Source organism: Neoarius graeffei, chromosome 25, assembly GCF_027579695.1.
Source record: "Neoarius graeffei isolate fNeoGra1 chromosome 25, fNeoGra1.pri, whole genome shotgun sequence".
Taxonomy (NCBI): Eukaryota; Metazoa; Chordata; class Actinopteri; order Siluriformes; family Ariidae; genus Neoarius; species Neoarius graeffei.
Genome location: NC_083593.1, coordinates 18,953,267 through 18,974,587, shown reverse-complemented (window position 1 = coordinate 18,974,587; position 21,321 = coordinate 18,953,267). Strand labels below are relative to the sequence as shown.

Here is a 21,321-nt window from a genome sequence, read left to right as displayed (position 1 = left end):
TCTGGGGTCTGAGGGTATTTTCTGGCACTCTAATGATTTTGGCATGCTCTGATTTTGTTGTCAATTTCAACAAATCTAAGCAGTATTTTCAAAGTCCTACGATTTTTTTGCATTCAGCACAAGTTCTGCTACAATAATATCTATGTAGTATGCATGTTATGATTGTACTTTAAAAAAAACAGATAAATGAAGATGTTGTAAAAAACGGTTTTAGAACTGTGTTGGAATGTGTGAAAAAACATGACCTTACCCATTGTGACGAACAGTTTTGGTCACTTGAGGTGATTCTGTTCAGTCTTAGGAATGCATCAAGCACAAAAACTTAAATCTTCTCCATTGATTTGGACAAAAAAAAAAAAAATTATATCCTATTGTTTTGGGATAAAGGGTTGGTAGTAGGGGGTATTCAATGAGAAGGGTACAAATTTCCATTCCATTCAATGAGAAGAGTGAAAACCCCTCCCTCCCACCTCTTAATCCCATCAGGTCAAGTGAACAAAATTATTTGTCCCACTGCGTAAGGTCATGTTTTTTCACACATTCCAACACCAGTTCTAAAACTGCTTTTTACAACAGCTTCATTTGTTTGGTGTGTATATAATTTAAGTTTTACTCTATTCAGTGTGTCTTGAAATTAACTCTTGTACTATTTTACTCAGTTCAGAGCCGCAACCAACTCTATTACACAATTCTTCTGTAATTTTGCTCCCACTCCAACTTTTACTCTCCAATCTCAAAATTGAGCAAAATTAACTATTTCTGAGGAAAATACTTTTAACTCTGGAAAAGTTCTCAATATTGCATTGAATCGCTGTCCTGAATCATGAATTGAATCGCTGACCTGAAATCATCCGAAGCGCATAAAATGTGCATGCCATCTCGCAACAAGTTTTACCTCCAAATAGCCTAAACTATGGCGGACAGATTTTCTCCTGTTTATGGTGGGCATTCCCACCACGAAAGAGAAACCAATTGAAAATGAAAGCGTGAAAGTGATTATCATGCCATTGCCATGTGAATAGTCTTTTATGAATGCGTAAGTGCACACTCAGCGCTCCGACTCCAGTGTGACTGACTAAGGTGTTAAGTTTTATGTTTCATATAATTTAGGTAATTTAAAAAATATAATAATTATTTGGCAGTGGGCACATAGGAAAGTCAATATTTTTATCATGCTTGTATAATGATAACTCGAAAATATTTATCTAAATACATGACCTACTCATTCTAAACCTGCCGAGCTTCGCCGGCAAACCTCTCGACCCCAGAGGGTTAAGTCCAAGTACAACCAGTTAAAAAGAATGAAGTGTTGGTTCATTAAAAATTGTAAAATTTTAATTGTCAAATTGCTGCGGTATAAGAGAAATAAAACCTTGGGTTAGTGCCATGCCACATTGTGACGGATTGTTTTTCTAGAACAGCACATCCCACCTGTCACGTTTTATTCCTTGCATTACTAAATCAGCAGTTAGCCTCCAACTACCATCAGTGTGTCCACAGCAGTTTTATTTTATTTTATTTTTTTAAGTCAGAAGTCATAAAATGCCCCAAAAGAAAAGAAAACTACACATTGATCTCAGTACTAAATATTGGATATTACTGTGACTTCTCATCTCCTGCATCAATCTATACTTGCTACAGTGGCACAGATGGTTGAACATACCTTGCAGCGTGTAGCAGAGCACCATCAGCTCCTCACTGACATCTCCTCTTCTGTGTAATGGGACCAGCAGCTCTCCAATGTCTTCCTCGACAACAAGTCTTGCCTGGGGAATAAAGACTGTAGACTCTGCCAAAAACAGGGGGAAAAGAAAAAAAAAAGTGTTATTCTTCTACTGGCATACTAAAATGTCAGCAACGGTAAATATTTGCAGCTAAGAAGAAGCAAATTTAAAGAACCACTGAAGATGGACTGATTATTCAAAACATTATTACTGAGCTTGGGTTGAGGAAATGCCTCAGTTTGTGAGTTAAGCAATTTGCATTCAACACAAAATTCATTGCTGCAAAGCCCAGTCTGTTCCATTAAAAAAAAGAAAGAAAGAAAAAGAAAAAAGAGAGATTTTAGAGGCCTTTAGGAAAACACAATTCTTCAAAGGCTTTGTGCATTCCACAATTATTATTGGCCACAGTGGATGAAATTGTCTCGCTGAATAGGTGTGCACTCGAGCGTTTCTATTTTCAAATGCCAGGAACAAGTGAACATTGAAATAGATTTTTATAGTGCATCAAACTTATTGAGGGAGGGAAGGTCAACCAGTCAAAAGAAGGATGTTTTTGACAATGCTGTAAAATTAGCAAAGTGATATGCAACTATTTTCTATCATCCACAGTGGGACCAATAAAAAAAATTAAAAATAATAAAAAAAAACCCCACCCACAACAAAATCTCAAACTCTGCTCTTGTCCTAGATCTTCACACTTGTATTCATTAATCCTAATCTGTCACTCACATCTCCAAGACTGTTCATCACACAATATCTGGCCTTTCTTCACAGCAGACAGAGGCCAGAGGTGGAGGTACAGAGAAATACAGGGGGAAACACTAAGTATAGACTGGAGATCAGGCTTGTTAGTTTCAAAAAGTAGTGGCACAATACCGCCAGGTCTTAATGAGCCAGAGATCCTGTTTTCGAGATCACAAGTTCCCTAGACATTAATTCTCCAGTGTGAGAGAGAGAAGAAAAACTACATCTGAACTGTCACAACTTTCTCTGAAAAGCTAAAGCCCGAGCCACAAAGACTCACTGCAACGATGAGATATTCCCTCCAGCAGTTACAAGGCCACAGCAATACTAACTGTGCTTATTTTAGTCTTGCTGTTCATTTCCAATTCCCTTTTTCAAACGATCACAGTGACATCATGAATGAGAACAATTTTTCAAATTCTTCAAACTAGATGTAGAGCGGCGGCTACAATTATCGACACCTTAACGATTATTTAGTGCATCAGATCACATGACACCGTTCCACAAGTATTGGCACCTTTGTCCACAATTATCGACACCATTTCACAATTATTGACATCAAGATGATTATTTATTTAAAAATAAATAAATATCTGTATGTGGTATTAAGTTAACAAAACATAGTTTTTATTTAAAAGTTGTTTTACATAGACTTATATTCATACAAAAGATATTTTGTACTAAATATATCGATGCTTACGTAAATGAGGAAGTAATTCTGTTTGTAAACAAATGAACTGAATGTTTAACCTCATCTCATCTCATTATCTCTAGCCGCTTTATCCTGTTCTACAGGGTCGCAGGCAAGCTGGAGCCTATCTCAGCTGACTACGGGCGAAAGGCGGGGTACACCCTGGACAAGTCGCCAGGTCATCACAGGGCTATGTTTAACCTGTCAGAAAATCTTTTTGTTCCACTTTCTACCTACTTTCGAAGTATTTCCATAGATCACATTTTGTTAATCATTCGTCATTGTTATTAATTTCTCGTTTTGTAGTTTACCAATAAATGTCAACAGGTAATTGACATTGTAACCACATGAAAATCCAGGTCAAAGTTTGCATGTCATTCCTTGAACCAAAATATAAAATGTCTACTGATATTGTAATACGTGGTAGATATTTACAATAAACTGCAAAAACAAACAAACAAAAAAAAATTCTGAATGGAAAAGAAAAATCTGAATATTTCAAGCTTTTTTTATTTGCTAGGAATTTAATTCTGGTCTAATTCTATTTATTGCAATCAGATTCCAAATACTCTATAAGCATTCTATTCTGTTATGAATCAGAAAAAAAACATTATAATAAATCACAGCACTTTTTTTTTTTTAAGTACTTCATTGACTTCAACAAATGTTACACAAAGATCAATCCATAACAGTTGTAAATGTCACTTAATTCCACAGGGTGTCGATAATGGTTGACACTGGTGAAAGTGATCACTATTATCGACACCTCACGTGACTTCTCAAACATGTGTTGAGATACAAAATGGCGACTGTCAAATGAAAGAGTAAGAAACAAAGTAGGTTTCGACAAGGAGATCATGAAATATCGGTGAATTCGATAAGTAAAAACATGTCCATGCTCTTTCCACCATGCTTACCTGTGATCATAATGTCAGGGTTTTACTTGAATTGCTGATCATGCTAAAAAAAATTCCGTCTCAGGTAACGAGCTGTGTCATCAGACGGGGGGGGGGGGTGTCTTCCGGTTGATTAATTAACCAATAATAACTATTGTAACTGAAACTCACCTTTGTAAGATTGTTTTTTTATTGGTAAATCTGAAAAGGCGTCGATAATTATGGACTGTTGATAATTGTAGCCGCCGCTCTAGCAAGTAAACATATTCAGCTCGGAAACCTGACACAGATTTTTTTTATATATATATATATATATATATATATATATATATATATATATATATATATAGCTTCTTAGACTAGAGCCATTTGCTTATTTTACAGTATTTTATTGCAATGTATTCTTCTTAATGTCTATTGTTTTATATGATGTATTTGTCTTTTTGTCTTCCATGCCAGTGCCAAAGACAATTTTCCATTTTATCTAAGTTTAATGGACAATAAAGTACTCAGAATCTGAATATCCTTAATACAAATAAACATAAAGCTCCTGATTTACTAAGATCTCAAATAAAAAGAGTATAAACTGTCACTTACAGTACTGAGACACTCTGATAAATGCATGTGTTTAGTTAGTGGGTATGTTGTAATCATTTACAAAGAATAACCGGATAAGTGATGCCACATGCAACATTGGGAATAGAAACAAATGAAAATATTTGGTTCATGCACGCTTAGAAAATTTGCATGTCCTAGAAGAGTGAAATTGCAAGTTACCTCTTATGTACATACTGGAATTATGTGGCAAGTATAGCACTAATTAAAAGCAGTGACATGCATGGGATGGTTTGTTTTGTTCTGTTCTCAAATGTCAGAAAGGAATTCGCCAATCAAAACTCATCTCTGTACTGGCACCCAAGTGGAATGCACTGACCCTGACAGTCTGAACAACTGAGTCACTCGCTGTCTTCAAATGAAAACTAAAAAGACTCATCTCTTCACCAAACACTTGATGGAGCAAAAGCTGGTCGACTTTCCCTCTCACAATAACTCATGTGTAACAGGGCACACAATGCAGACGGGGTACATACCATACGTACAGTGTTATGCGAAAGTATTCATCCCCTTTGTGTTTGTCCTGTTTTGTCGCATTACAAGCTGGAATTAAAGTGGATTTTTTGGGGGGTTAGCACCATTTGATTTACACAACATGCTTACCACTTTAAAGGTGAAAATTGTTGTTTTATTGTGACAAACAATAATTAAGATGAAAACATAGAAATCTGGAGTGTGCACAGGTATTCACCCCCCAAAGTCAATACTTTGTAGAGCCACCTTTTGCTGCAATTACAGCTGCAAGTCTCTTGGGGTATAGTAGTATGCAAAAGTTTGGGCACCCCTGGTCAAAATTGCTGTTACTGTGAACAGTTAAGCAAGTTGAAGATGAAATGATCTCCAAAAGGCATACAGTTAAAGATGACTCATTCCCTTTATACTTTAAGCAAAGACTATTTTTTAATTTTCATCTTTTACATTTTCTAAAATGACAAAAAAGGAAAAGGGCCCGAAGCAAAAGTTTGGACACCCTGCATGGTTAGTATCTAGTAACACCCCCTTTGGCAAGTATCACAGCCTGTAAACACATTTTGTAGCCAGCTAATAATCTTTCAGTTCTTACCTGGGGGATTTTTGCGCATTCGTCCTTGCAAAAGGCTTCCAGTTCTACAAGTTTCTTGGGCTGTCTTGCATGCACTGCTCTTTTAAGATCTAGCCACAGATTTTCAATGATGTTTAGGTCAGGGGACTGTGAGGGCCCGGGCAAAACCTTCAGCTTGTGCCTTTTGAGGTATTCCATTGTAGATTTTAAGGTATGCTTTGGATCATCGTCTTATTGTAGGACCCATCCTCTTTTTAACTTCAACTTTTTTACAGATGGTGTGATGTTTACTTCCAGAATTTGCTGGTATTTATTCGAATCCATGCTTCCCTCGACCAGTAGAATGTGCCCTGTGCCACTGGCTGCAACACAACCCCAAAGCATGATCGATCCACACCCATGCTTCAGAGTTGGAGAGGTGTTCTTTTCCTGGAATTTGGCACCCTTTTTTCTCTCCAAACATACCTTTGCACATTGTGGCCAAAAAGTTCTATTTTGATTTCATCAGTCCACAGGACTAGTTTCCAAAATGCATCAGGCTTATTTAGATGTTCATTTGCAAATTTCAGACACTGAATTTTGTGGCTAGGACGCAGGAACGGTTTTCTTCTGATGACTCTTCCATGAAGGTCATATTTGTTCAGGTGTCGCTGCAAAGTAGAACAGTGCACCACCACTCCAGGGTCTGCTAAATCTTTCTGAAGGTCTTTTGCACTCAAACATGGGTTTTTATTTGCCTTTCTAGCAATCCAATGAGCAGTTCTTTCAGAAAGTTTTCTTCATCTTCCAGACCTCACCTTGATCTCCACTGTTTCTGTTAACTGCCATTTCTTAATAACATTACAATCTGAGGAAACAGCTACCTGAAAACACTTTGCTACATTCTTGTAGCCTTCTCCTGCTTTGTGAGCGTCAATTATTTTATTATTCAGAATGCGAGGGAATTGCTTAGAGGAGCCCATGGCTGTTGATTTTAGGAACAAGTTTGAGGAGTCAGAGAATTTATACAGCTTTGAAATCTGCATCATCTGACCTTTCCTAACAAAGAACTTGAACAAGCCACAGCTCAATAAACTAATTAAGGTCTGGAACCTTGATAAAAGTTACCTGAGAACTCAAATGTATTTGGGTGCCCAAACTTTCGCATGGTGTTCCTTTTCTTTTTTCCGCTCTCCAATTGTACAAAACAAAAATAATACACAAATCTTGCAGAAAACGCTGAAAAGAAATGTGTCAACTTTACCTTTATGCCTTTTGGTGATCAGTTCATCTTCTGCTCACTTAACTATTCACAGTAACAGACATTTTCAGTAAGGGTGCCCAAACTTTTGCATGCCACTGTATGTCTCTATTAGCTTAGCGCATCAAGTCACTGGGATTTTTTGCCCATTCTTCAAGGTAAAACTGCTCCAACTCCTTCAAGTTAGATGGGTTGCGTTGGTGTACAGCAATCTTCAAGTTATGCTACAGATTCTCAACTGGATTGAGGTCTGAGCTTTGACTAGGCCATTCCAAGACATTTAAATGTTTCTCTTTAAACCACTCCAGTGTAGCTTTAGCAGTATGTTTAGGGTCATTGTCCTGCTGGAATGTGAACCTTCGTCCCAGTCTCAAACCTCTCGCCGACTCAAACAGGTTTTCCTCCAGAATTGCCCTGTATTTAGTGCCATCCATCTTTCCTTCAGTCCTGACCAGCTTTCCTGTTCCTGCAGATGAAAAATATCCCCACAGCATGATGCTGCCACCACCATGCTTCACTGTAGGAATGGTGTTCTCAGGGTGTTGGGTTTGCACCACACATGGCATTTCCCATGATGGCCGAAAAGATCAGTTTTAGTCTCATTTGGCCAGAGAATCTTCTCCCATGTATTTGGGGAGTCTGCCACATGCTGTTGGGCAAACTCCAAATGTGTTTTCTTATTTTTTTTATTTTTAAGCATGGCCAATCTTCCATAAAGCCCTGCTCTGTGGAGTGTATGGCTTTAAAAGGTCCTATGGACAGATACTCCCATCTCCACTGTGGATCTTTGCAGCTCCTTCAGTGTTATCTTTGGTGTCTTTGTTGCATCTCTGACTAATGCTCTCCTTCCCTGGTCTATGAGTTTTGGTGGGCGGCCTTCTCTTGTCAGGTTTGCAGCGATGACATATTCTTTCCATTTTGCTATAATGGATTTAATGGTGTTCTCTGGGATATTCAAAGTTTGAGATATATATTTTTTATAACCCAACCCTGAGCTATACTTCTCCACAACTTTGTCTCTGACCTGTTTGGAGTGCTCCTTGGTTTTCATGTTGCTTGCTTAGTAGTGTTGCAGAGTCAGGGTCCTTCCAGAACAGGTTGATTTATACAGACATCATGTGACAGATCATGTGACACTTTGATTGCACACAGGTGGATCTTAATCAACTAATGATGTGACTTATGAAATGAATTGGTTGGACCAGCTCTTATTTAGGGGTTTCATACGAAAGGGGGTGAATACCTATGCACACTCCAGATTTCTGTTTTTTCATCTTAATTACTGTTTGTGTCACAATAAAACAGCAATGTTCACCTTTAAAGTGGTAGGCATGCTGTGTAAATCAAATGGCGCTAACCCTCCAAAAATCCATTTTAATTCCAGCTTGTAATGCGACAAAACAGGACAAACACCAAGGGGGATGAATACTTTTGCAAGACACTGTTTGTATGGCTTTATGGTATTGTTAGGTCATTGTTTAACTGTAATAATGTGGACATGCTTTTCACCAGAGACTTCAATGCACTTCTCTGGATAAAAAGCATGAGCTAACATCCTGTAAATGTAAAAGACTGCACTTCGGTCACGTCCTTGAAGTGAGTTTCATATTTGGTAAAATCACACTGTGGGTGCTAAATTAATTTATTTGCATACAAACCTCCCTGCATTTTAAACAGTTAGGTGTAAACTGCCAATATTACATATTCATTTAGACAAACAAGCTGTTTTGAAATGCATTATTAAATTGTCTTGAACATCGCAGGGATTATTAACTGTATCATGCTTTTTTACACACACACACACACACACACACACACCCTTAGTGTGAGAAAGAGTTAATTTCGCAGATACCAAGATACATTTTGCTAATTACACTCCCAAATCAGAAAAATTTGGGGTGGTATAGAAAGGGCAAATAAAAAGAAAAAGAAAGCAGTGAGTTCTAAATTTACTTTGACTTATTTCATTGTGGACAGTATGAACCCAAGATATTTAACAGTTATTCCATGAAATCAAGTCGTACATGAGCTGATATCCGATGAGGCACATAACACCGAGTTGGCTATAAGCCATGTATGATGAGATTGAATGGAATAACAGTTTTATTCTATCCACATTCACTGGATTTTGAGAAACAGAGCATTTTTATTTTTTGCAAATTTGATAAATAAAAACTTTGTACAAAACACCCAACAAAATCATTTCTGCTTAGAATGTAAACAAACCGGCGAAATGACAGTAGCAATTTGTGAAAAATGCGATAATTCTCGGAAAAAAAAAGAAAAAAGATACTGTACGTTCTTACCATCAAATACTTTCATTCTATATTTCATTCCATTATATCGTGGTTACCAGAGGACTAGCCCCCCGCTGTAACCCTAGCTATGTAATAGGCGAGAGGCCGAGGGCTGTGGAAACGGAGATCGGCGCTGCCCGATGCGCCATATGGCGTGGGAAGGACTTTAACTTAAACTTAATATTTTGTTGGGGGTTTTTTTTGGTATTTTTTGCGGTTTTGTTTTTGAGTTTTTATTTCTTCCTCCATTGGTTCAGTAACACGTTCTGCCATTCTGTTTTTCTCTACTCACAGTATATGAACTGATAGCCTAGTAGTAAAGTAGCTAATCAGAGCGAGCGACTGCTCATATCCAGTGAATGTGGATAGAATAATTCATGTTTTGTCTAGCCAACATCATTTCATTTGTTAATATACATCCATTCCTGTGTTTCAGGCCTGCAATACATTCCAATAAAGTTAGGATGGGAACAATTTAGGGCTCGTAATGAGGTGATTTTAAATAGGTGACTGAAATCATGATACAAAATCAGTATCCATGAAAGGCCTAGTCTTTGAGGAGAAAGATGGGCTGAGGGTCTCCAGTTTGTTGTTAAATGCATGCAAAAATTATTGAAATGTTTAAAACCAATGTTCCTCAAAGAAAGATAGGAAAGGATTTGGATATTTCACCCTCTACTGTGCATAATATCATTAAACAACTCAAGGAATCTGGAGGAATTTTGGTGTGTAAAGGGTAAGGGCACAAGCCTAAGCTGAACACTCATGATGTCCGATCCCTCAGACAGCACTGCATCAAGAACAGTCATTATAGCTGATGACCACATGGGTTCAGCATTACTTTCACAAACCTTTTGTCAAGCACTACAATATGTTGTACATCAATGAGTTACATCCACAAACGCCAGTTAATACTGTACTGTTCAAAAAGGAAGCCTTAGGTTAACGGTGTCCAGAAATGTTGTCGACTTCTCTGGGCTCAGAAGCATCTGAGATGGTCCATCATACAGTGGAAGCATGTACTGTGGTCAGACAAATCAGTATTCCAGGTCTTTTTTTGGACCAAAGAGGAAAAAGAACATCCAGACTGTTACCAGCACTAAGTCTGAAAGCCAGGGTCTCCTATGGTATGGGGTTGTGTCAGTGCCCTTGGCAAAGTTAACTTACACTTCTGTGATGGTGTCGTTAATGCAGAAAAGTACATTGAGATTTTGGAGCAACATAGCCTGCCTTCAAGATGACAACATTTCCAGGGAGATTTCAACACAACAATGCAAAACCACATTCTGCACACATTACAAAGGCATGGCTGTGGAAGAAGAGGGTGTCTGCCTCCTCTGTCCCAAATAGCGAACATGTGCCGAATTTTGAAATGAAAAATACGACAATAACCCTGTATTGCTGTACACTTTAAGACCTGTTTGAAGGAAGAATGGGAAAAGCAACACACAAAACGCTTCATCACTTGGTGTCTTCAGGTCATAAACATCTTAAGTGTTATTAGGAATGGCAACATTATAAAAGTGGTAAATGCTTTTACGTCCCATTTTTTTAAAAAGGTCTTGTAAGAATCAAATTTGAAATGAGTATTTTGGAAAATGAGACAAAATAAAATCTCATCTCATTATCTCTAGCTGCTTTATCCTGTTCTACAGGGTCGCAGGCAAGCTGGAGCCTATCCCAGCTGACTACGGGCGAAAGGCGGGGTACACCCTGGACAAGTCTCCAGGTCATCACAGGGCTGACACATAGACACAGACAACCATCCACACTCACATTCACACCTACGGTCAATTTAGAGTCACCAGTTAACCTAACCTGCATGTCTTTGGACTGTGGGGGAAACCGGAGCACCCGGAGGAAACCCACGCGGACACGGGGAGAACATGCAAACTCCGCACAGAAAGGCCCTCGCCGGCCCCGGGGCTCGAACCCGGACCTTCTTGCTGTGAGGCAACAGCGCTAACCACTACACCACCGTGCCGCCCGACAAAATAAAATTCAAGAAATAAAAAAAATTGCTCTTGCATTGACCTGTATTGCACGCGAAGCAAAGATTATTTCTGAATCACTGTTTTCAGTTTTAATTTCAGTTTCAACATACTGTCCCAACTTTTTCTGATTTGGGGTTGTATTTTTTGATTTTCCTGTTACTATGGATGCTTATGCCAAAATTGTTGAAAATAGACATATGATTTAGGCATTACTACTACCAGACTTGTAGTACTCGAACCCGACTCGTGCCCTAATTTTAAGGACTCGTGACTTGACTTGGACTTGTGCACTGATGACTCAGACTTGGACTCGTGCATTAACTGCATTCAGACTCGTAAGTTGGGGACGAGGACTTGGATTTTTTTTTTCTTTATTTTTGTAACATGCTATATTAATTTGGCATGTTTATATCTACATTAATTTTTATACAAATTTCGTGCAAGAGAATGCACATTCACCTGTTCATATGTCATGTTCAGGAACAAACTAACATTAATGGTGCTAAAATGTATGGAGAGAACGCCCCTAGGATTGTCCGCTTTGCTTATACAGACTTAGCAGTGCATTTTTTCCCACTGCACAAGATGTGCTCCATATGTAGAAGAACTATTGAGGAGATGACGGGGACAACCTCGAACTTCAATCATCATTTGGCAAGACTCCACCCAGAGAAGTAAGTGACACGCTATGTTCATTGCTCTGTTGATAGTGGGACTTGCTGACTGATGAACTAGCTAGTGTTAACCCTCTCTCATGTTATTTGCCCTGTTGATAGTGGGCGGGGCTTGCTGAGCGATGAACAAGCTTTTTATCTGTAGCCTGTTAACTAAAATGGGGCAGTCGAGCAGGAACGTTAGTCCAACACAGTAGCAGAGACGGGTTCACATAAAGGCAGCAACAGCCACCATCAAATGGTGCAGCTGGAATCTTGTTCTCGGACTCGATTCAAAATTTTCTTTAATGAACTGGACTTCAAAACTGGGGACTGGACTCGGCCTCGAGATTTAGTGACTTGACTACAACACTGACTGCTACTGCCCTACTCCATGTAGTCTTTTGCAAAGGAGGACTGTATCTGTATTTCTTTTCCATTTGTGGCTTGGTTTTCAATTCTGAACAGAAAAAAATTTAATTAGCACCACTGCTCATACAAACGGAAGCCTTTTTTGTTCTTCATACAAACTCTAAAGCAACCTCAATTTCAACAGCCAATCCCCCCTTCTTTGGTCCACAGCTTCAAGAAATGGACTGTGTATTAATATAGCATGAATTTTACACCAAAAACCTTTTAACCTCAGACGTGTGTTCTGACTCACATCGGCCGCTGGATATAGTAGAGGCAACTGAACCTGCATTACAATCATGAAGACTTATGGCATAATTATAGAGCAGATGAACCCTTGAGACAAGGGTTAAAACATCTGTACTGCATGACTAAAAATCTTCATACCCATGCCAGAACTCGGGGCAAGTGGGTCAGATACATCGATGGAAAAACTCAGCACTGTGTTACAATATTAATGTGGATAGGAGTTCATCTGGTAAGATGAATACAGACCCACACTGCAGGCTTCCACAAAAAAAAACCCCAAACACTTAAAAGGGTAATTAATCCCAAGCAGAGAGACTGGAGCAAAACAGCAGGCCTGGAGCATGGAGGCTAGTGAAGTGTCTCCCTTCTTCAACATTCCTGACATTAGAAAGAGCCACGTCTCTCCAACACGTTAAGCTTCTCAAGGGAATGTGGCCTCAGCAACAACAAACCCAGCCATAAAACTGGTAATTAGCTCACAGGGGAAGCTGTGGAGGTTTTTTTTCTCCTTTTTTTTTTTTTAAATGGAGAAACAAGTTCACTCTAACAACGCATCAACTACATTCAGTGTGAGAGATCTAAATTATAATTACCAAGAGATTCCACAAAGCCAATAAAGGAAAACACAGGCGCAAACACACACACACACACACACACACACACACACACACTGAAATAAAAGATAAGCCTTTAGTTATTCATAGCCTACAAATCCAAGTTTGCTTATGAAAGTGAGAATGAGAGACTCCCACGGCAGTCGAGCAAACAATGAAAGTTAAGTCAACATACAGTATCTTGCAAAAGTATTCATCCCCCTTGGTGTTTTGTCCTGTTTTGTCGCATTTCAAGCTGGAATTAAAATGGATTTTTGGAGGGTTAGTACCATTTGATTTATGCAACATGCCTACCACTTTAAAGGTGAAAATTGTTGTTTTATTGTGACACAAACAGTAATTAAGATGAAAAAAACAGAAATCTGGAGTGTGCATAGGTATTCACCCCCTTTCGTATGAAACCCCTAAATAAGAGCTGGTCCAACCAATTCACTTCATAAGTCACATAATCAGCTGATTAAGATCCACCTGTGCGCGATCAAAGTGTCACATGATCTGTCACATGATGCCTGGATAAACTCAACCTGTTCTGGAAGGACCCTCCCTGTGTCCGAAAATCACTCCCTACTAATATAGACCCTTTTCAGTCACGTGACCTTCGTAAACATGACCGCCATTTTGGACATGTAGTGGACTTCGGCTCGAATCGGTTTGAATGTGAGGAAGGTGACAAACATAAAAGAAAAAGGAGCGAGATGCAGAAAACTGTATTTACTAGTTTACTGTAATTATGATCTGGCAGCTATTTACACCGGATCCAGTGTAAACAGCTGCCGGAGCCAATGTCCGAGCTTGCCGGAGTGCGCTCCGGCCGGCTGCGAGCTAGCGCGCTCTGGCCGGCCGCGAGCTAGCGCGCTCCGGAACCTCGGACGTTGGCTCCGGCAGCTATTTACACTGGATCCGGTGTAAATAGCTGCCAGATCATAATTACAGTAAACTAGAATGGAATGTTAACAGCAATGTAATGCCTTTTCTGGCTAATTTTATTCGTCTTACCTCCAACAAAGTGGTCACTACACAAGCGTTGGTATGCCGCTATCCATCTTCTCCGTCGGTCAGCATCTACTGGGATCCGATAAAATGATAACCCTTGCCTTGTTTGTTGATGGTTACTACATCCAGGTGCACAACAATATAGTGGCATGATGGAAGTCTTGCTGAAAATAAACACTTTCTTTGCTGCCGTTCCTCAATGTTGGCTGTGGTAAACTACTGGTAGTATATGTCCAAAATGGCGGCCGCGTTTGTCGTGACGTCACGTGAAAAGGGTCCATAGGGCACTATATACGGTATAGCGGGGACGCCATTTTGTAGTGCTGTCCGAAACCTTAGTGAGGATTATTTACACCCTATATAGTGCACTCAAAGTATCCCACAATGCATCACGAAAAGTAGTGTACAACTGATGGTCACTAACTAAAGCAATAAATCCCATCATGCATTGCGGTCGCGCTGAAAAATCTAATTAAAAAGTCTCAAATTTGATTTAATAAAAGGCAGCGGCAAAGAAGAAAGCATTCAGCTATGATTTAAAAAAAAACTGAAAGATGCAGGTACTTTGTATTTATTAATGTGGGAAATATGCTCCGTATAATATGTATTTATTACAAAAATAAATGCATGTATTTATTATTTTGAAAACTCACCAGCTGACTGATCTGGCACATTTTAACTGTGCGACAGTAATGATGTAAATACCAGCGTGACGGACTAGTGTCTGAAAGCATTTTTTAATTTTACCAATGAGCTCACTATATAGTCCTCTATATAGTAATTTCCTATATAGGGAGTAGTGAACGAGTGAGCGATTTCAGACACAGGGCCTGACTCTGCAACATTACTAAGCAAGCAAGATGAGAACCAAGGAGCATTTCAAACAGGTCAAAGTTGTGGAGAAGTATGGATCAGGGTTGGGTTATAACTAGAACTGTGAGTAAACTTACTATAGAATATCTCCTGCTTGCAACACAATTTTTCAACTGGAACTGTGTGTGAATTTAAAAAAAAAACGATATCCCTGCAACACCATGATTCAAAATCCTATTAGTCATTCATCTCAATAATACATGGGGTCCAAATCCATTTGGTACAATTTCATGGAGTGCAACAGCAAAGTCCAGAAAATCACATTAAGAAACCGAGCAAACACAGTGTGTCTTCTTGAAGACTGAATAAGACCATTTCAAATTGATTTATAAATCCTGTGCTCCATCATCTCCATTTTGGAAACCGAAATTGGTTGATGAAAGATTTTTGAAAATAATACATATTAATATTCTTAATTTTTTGAAAACCATTCAATAAGAAACTCTCACATTTGTTGTGTATTTTATGGATAAGAATTTATAAGTCAGGCGGCACGGTGGTGTAGTGGTTAGCGCTGTCGCCTCACAGCAAGAAGGTTCTGGGTTTGAGCCCCATGGCCAACGGGGGCCTTTCTGTGTGGCGTTTGCATGTTCTCCCCGTGTCTGTGTGGGTTTCCTCCGGGTGCTCCGGTTTCCCCCACAGTCCAAAGACATGCAGGTTAGGTTAACTGGTGACTCTAAATTGACCGTAGGTGTGAATGTGAGTGTGAGTGGTTGTTTGTCTTTGTCAGCCCTGCGATGACCTGGCAACTTGTCCAGGGTGTACCCCACCTCTCACCCATAGTCAGCTGGGATAGGCTCCAGCTTGCCTGCGACCCTGTACAGGATAAGCGATTATGGATAACGGATGGATGGACAAATCAATAAATCAACTGATGTGGTCAAGAATATTTCTAATATGCACTCACTATTTTAAAAATGCAATTTACTGCAAAACCTTGAATGGTATGGCTGCAGACAAAAGTTGGTGATCACTGTAGTACACAGGTATTGTTGACAGATTGACATCTTCTAAATGAAATTTTGTGTAGAAGTGGTTACTAAGACCTCCTTTTCTGTGTGTGGGAAACTTGCGCAACTGGCGAAATCTGCAATATTTGCACAGATCCAAGAGTTTCTTTGTATTATTGTTTTGAGTGAAAACGTCTACGCTGAAGTCTCCCATAACTACAGCTTTAACGCTATCTGGAATCTGGGATAAAAGTCTCTCCATTCCATGAAGAAAATCCTGAACACGGGTTTTCGGATGATTGTATAGTGTGAGAACCACAAAACGCACTGCTCTATCCTCAGCTGGGGACACAATAATCATCTGATAATCAATCGGCACGTCTCTCACATTCATTTGCTTCACTAAATACATGTCCTGATAAATATACAGAAGCAATCCACCATTTCTTCGTTTTCTTTGGCAACCCATATGATCAAGATGCAAGCTGTTAAAAAGTTTTGTATTTCCAGATGGATGTCAGAAAAAATTAGCCAGGTCTCTGCTAAACTGGTGATATGGCTCTGTTGGACAATTTCATCTTTCAACAGAGAACAAACATGAGGAATGAGTGAATTGATATTCAAGAAATTCACTTTCCAATATCCGGTAGCTGACTTCTCTAATGACAGTGGAACAGATGGTGAGAATTTAGCATCTTTTTTCCATCCTTTGTATTTCTGACAGGGATTTTTGATTTACTTTTGAGTAGCTTTAAGACCTTGGTTCAGGATTATTTTTCTGCATGCACATCTTCAGGTGGTATACTGCAACTGTGTAAAGTTTCTTCAAAATCTATCAAACCGTTTAGGAGTTGTGCTTACAAGACACATGGACAGATGGACGGACGGACAAACAGACGGATAGACAGGGTGATTCCTATATACCCCCTCCCCCCACTTTTTTTTTGGGGGGGGGGGGGGGGGGGGGTTAATGAAAAAAAAACAAAAAACAAACTTTGAATATCCCAGCAGCACCATTAAATCCATTACAGCAAAATGGAAAGAATATGGCACCACGACAAACCTGACAAGAGAAGGCCACCCACCAAAACTCACAGACTGGGCAAAGAGGGCATTAATCAGAGATGCAACAAAGACACCAAAGATAACAGTGAAGAAGCTGCAAAGATCCACAGCAGAGATGGGAGGATCTGTCCATAGGACCACTTTAAGCTGTACACTCCACAGAGCAGGGATTTATGGATGAGTGGTCAGAAAAAAGAAAGAAAGAAGAAAACACATTTGGAGTTTGCCCAACAGCATGTGGCAGACTCCCCAAACACATGGAAGAAGATTCTCTGGTCAAATGAGAATAAAATTGATCTTTTAGGCCATCATGGGAAATGCTATGTGTGGCACAAACCCTGAGAACACCATCCCTACAGTGGAGCATGGTGGCGGCAGCATCATGCTGTGGGGATATTTTTCATCTGCAGGAACAGGAAAGCTGGTCAGGACTGAAGGAAAGACGGATGGCACTAAATACAGGGCAATTCTGGAGGAAAACCTGTTTGAGTCAGCCAGAGATTTGAGACCGGGATGAAGGTTCACGTTCCAGCAGGGCAATAACCCTAAATATACTGCTAAAGCTACACTGGAGTGGTTTAAAGGGAAACATTTAAATGTCTTGGAATGGCCTAATCAAAACCCAGACCTCAATCCAATTGAGAATCTGTGGCACAACTTGAAGATTGCTGTACACCCACACAACCCATCTAACTTGAAGGAGTTGGAGCAGTTTTGCCTTGAGGAATGGGCAAAAATCCCAGTGGCTAGATGTGCTAAGCTAATAGAGGCACACCTCAAGAGACTTGCAGCTGTCTTTGCAGCAAAAGGTGGCTCTACAAAGTATTGACTTGGGGGTGGGGTGGGGTGTGTGTGTGAATACCTATGCACACTCCAGATTTCTGTTTTTTTTTCATCTTAATTATTGTTTATGTCACAATAAAAATAAATAAAATTTTTGCACCTTTAAAGTGGTAGGCATGTTGTGTAAACCAAATGGTGCTAACCCCCAAAAAATCCATTTTAATTCCAGCTTGGAATGCGACAAAACAGGACAAACACCAAGGGGGATGAATACTTTTGCAAGGCACTGTACCTCTGTGAAGTATATATAGTGTTTGTACTCAATGCAGCAAGTGTTTTTCCAGAAGGACTCTTCTAAAATCTTTAGTCAGTGTTGTTCTAGGAGAAACTCAATGCCTATGTAACCCTTTTTGTCGTATGTAACAATAGAGCACTGCCCTGTAGCCGTGAGAGATGGGCTGATGTGTCATTCCGGCTCTGGAACAGATGTCATAGAGCACATCAAGGGTATTAGTGCCTACAAGCACAAGGGGCTCTGTGTTGGTTTCAAAGTCAGGTACGACCAGGGCAAGTGTGTTTATATCAACTGATGTCCCAACAAACTCTTCTGGGAAAGTTACAGCCAACTCTACATAGCCCAAATAGGGGACAGACTGCCCCGCTGCTCCCTCTACTTCTAAGAGGTCAAACAGCGGCTTAATTTCTTGCTCTGAAAGATGTTGTCTGTAGAATGACTGGGGTATGGTTGTTACCTGTGAGCCTGTGTCAAGGAGGCAGTTGACTTCTTCGCCTACTGTGTATGCAGGCTGTACTCTTGGCACCAACCAACCCACTCGGGAGTTTGAATGGGCGGTTTCTTACCTACGTATGCCATATTCTTATTTACTCTCAAGTGCAAATAGACTCGATGTTCTGTTATGCCTTTTTGCCGGGTGGTTAACAGATGCTTCAAAATGAGTCTGCTTAGTTGCGAGAGAAAAATAGATGTTCTTATTATTTGGTACAAGCTAATTCCAGTAAAATTGTGCGCTCTGATTGGTTCCTTGGCAGGCAGAATTTTCCCATAATGCCCATGGGTGATTACAGACTTGCTTTCCAAGGTGCCGGCTTTTAATGTTGCAAAAAACAAAAAATTGGAAATCAAAACGAAATTAAAAAATGGCCGAAACACAAGATACAGTACAAACAAGAGTCACCGACTTATTCAAGAAACGAGCAACAAAGAGCATTCCGAAACCACTAACTGCTAACAGAAATTCAGCTCTGAAACCGCTAGCCCTTTATTCTGCATGCGTGATTCAACTACGCTACAATTACGACCTGACAAAGTAGTGTCACGCCTGTCTATTTGAATATTGAAATAAAAAAGCCATAAAATAAAATCCTTATTAACCTCGTTTGCTCGATCTTTACGGGAAAATATCAGACTTGTCAAGACCTCGGTCTGATATTTTCCTGTAAAGATCTTACGCTCAGTTAATAAGTAGTTAATAACAGCCAGGAGGAATGATAAAGTACTTTAGATTGTACCGGTACTTAGATTAGTACTAGAGTGACGGCTACAATTAATTATCGACATCTTAACGATCTTTTGGCCATTGCAAAAGTAGAAAACACTTTCAATACTTAAATTCTGCATGAATAATTACTCAAACATCCACTGGAAAAAAAATAAGTTGATTCCTGATTACTTAGCGTATCAGATCACGTGACACCGTTCCACAATTATCGACATCCAGATGACTATTTATATAAAAAAAAAAAAATCAGTATGTGGTATCTCATCTCATTATCTCTAGCCGCTTCATCCTGTTCTACAGGGTCGCAGGCAAGCTGGAGCCTATCCCAGCTGACTATGGGCGAAAGGCGGGGTACACCCTGGACAAGTCGCCAGGTCATCACAGGGCTGACACATAGACACAGACAACCATTCACACTCACATTCACACCTACGCTCAATTTAGAGTCACCAGTTAACCTAACCTGCATGTCTTTGGACTGTGGGGGAAACCGGAGCACCCGGAGGAAACCCACGCGGACACGGGGAGAACATGCAAACTCCGCACAGAAAGGCCCTCGCCGGCCACGGGGCTCGAACCCGGACCTTCTTGCTGTGAGGCGACAGCGCTAACCACTACACCACCGTGCCACCAGTATGTGGTATTAAGTTAACAAAACAGGTTTTATTTTAAAAATTCTTAGTATATCTTTTATATAAATATATTGATGCTTATGTAAACGAGGAAGTAATTCTAATGTTTGTAAAGAAATGAACTGATAATGTTTAACCTGCGTCAGAAAATCTTTGTTCCACTTTCTAAGTATGTTCGTACATCACATTTTGTTAATCATTCATTATTGTTTGTATTAATTTCCATTTTTGTAGTTTACCAATAAAATGTCAACAGGCAATTGACAATGTAACCACATGAAAATCCAGGTCAAAGGTCACATGTCATTCTTCGACCCAAAACTTTATATTTTTACATCTAAAAATATAAAATGTCTACTGATATTGTAATAGATGGTAGATATTTACAATAAACGGCAAAAAATATTTTCTGAATACAATAGAAAAATCTGAATATTTCAAACGTAATTTTTTATATGCTAGGAATTTAATTCTGGTCTAATTCCATTTATTGCAATCGGATTCCAAATACTCTACAAACATTTCATTCTGTTATGAATCAGAAAAAAAGTATTATAAATCACAGCAATTTTATTTTTTTAAAAGTACTTCACCAACTTCAGCAATGTTACACAAAGATCGATCCATAACAGTTGTAAATGTCACTTAATTCCACAGGGTGTCGATAATGGTGGACACCGGTGAAAGTGATCACTATTATCGACACCTCACGTGGCTTCTCAAACGCGCATTTAGATACAAAATGGCGACTGTCAAATGAAAGTGTAAGAAACAAAGTAGGTTTCGACAAGGAGATCATGAAATATCGGTGAATTTGATAAGTAAAAACATGTCCATGATCTTTCCACCATGCTTACCTGCGATGATAATGTCCGGGTTTTCCTCAAATTGCTGATCGTGCTAAAAATATTCCATCTCAGGTAACAAGCTGTGTCATTAGACAACAAGATCAAAGAGCAAGGAGGGTCTTCTGGTTGATTAATTAACCGATAATAACTGTTGTAACTGAAACTCACCTTTGCAAAATTGTTTTTTATTGGTAAATCTGAAAAGATGTCGATAATTATGGAATGTCGATAATTGTAGCCACCGCTCTAGTTTGTGGACTACTTGGAAAAACACCATCTATTGTATTTGTGCTGTGGAGAGAAGACTGAAATCCATGCTGACATTTTGGTTAAAATGGAGTGGAATGCTAAGAGGTTTTTTTTTTTTTTAATGTTGAAAGTTGAAGTTAAAAAGAGGATGGGTCCTACAATAAGACGATGATCCAAAACACACCTCAAAATCTACAATGGAATACCTCAAGAGGCACAAGCTGAAGGTTTTGCCCGG

General features: G+C 39.4%; 1 protein-coding gene across 1 annotated transcript in view; it reads right to left on the bottom strand.

The window, feature by feature from the left end:
* frem2a (FRAS1 related extracellular matrix 2a) overlaps window positions 1–21,321 on the bottom strand; it is a 239,449-nt gene that overhangs the window by 137,976 nt on the left and 80,152 nt on the right. Inside the window, exon 5 of the mRNA XM_060909268.1 lies at window positions 1,664–1,789. Coding sequence (XP_060765251.1) covers window positions 1,664–1,789 — 126 coding nt within the window. The remainder of the gene's footprint in view (window positions 1–1,663; window positions 1,790–21,321) is intronic.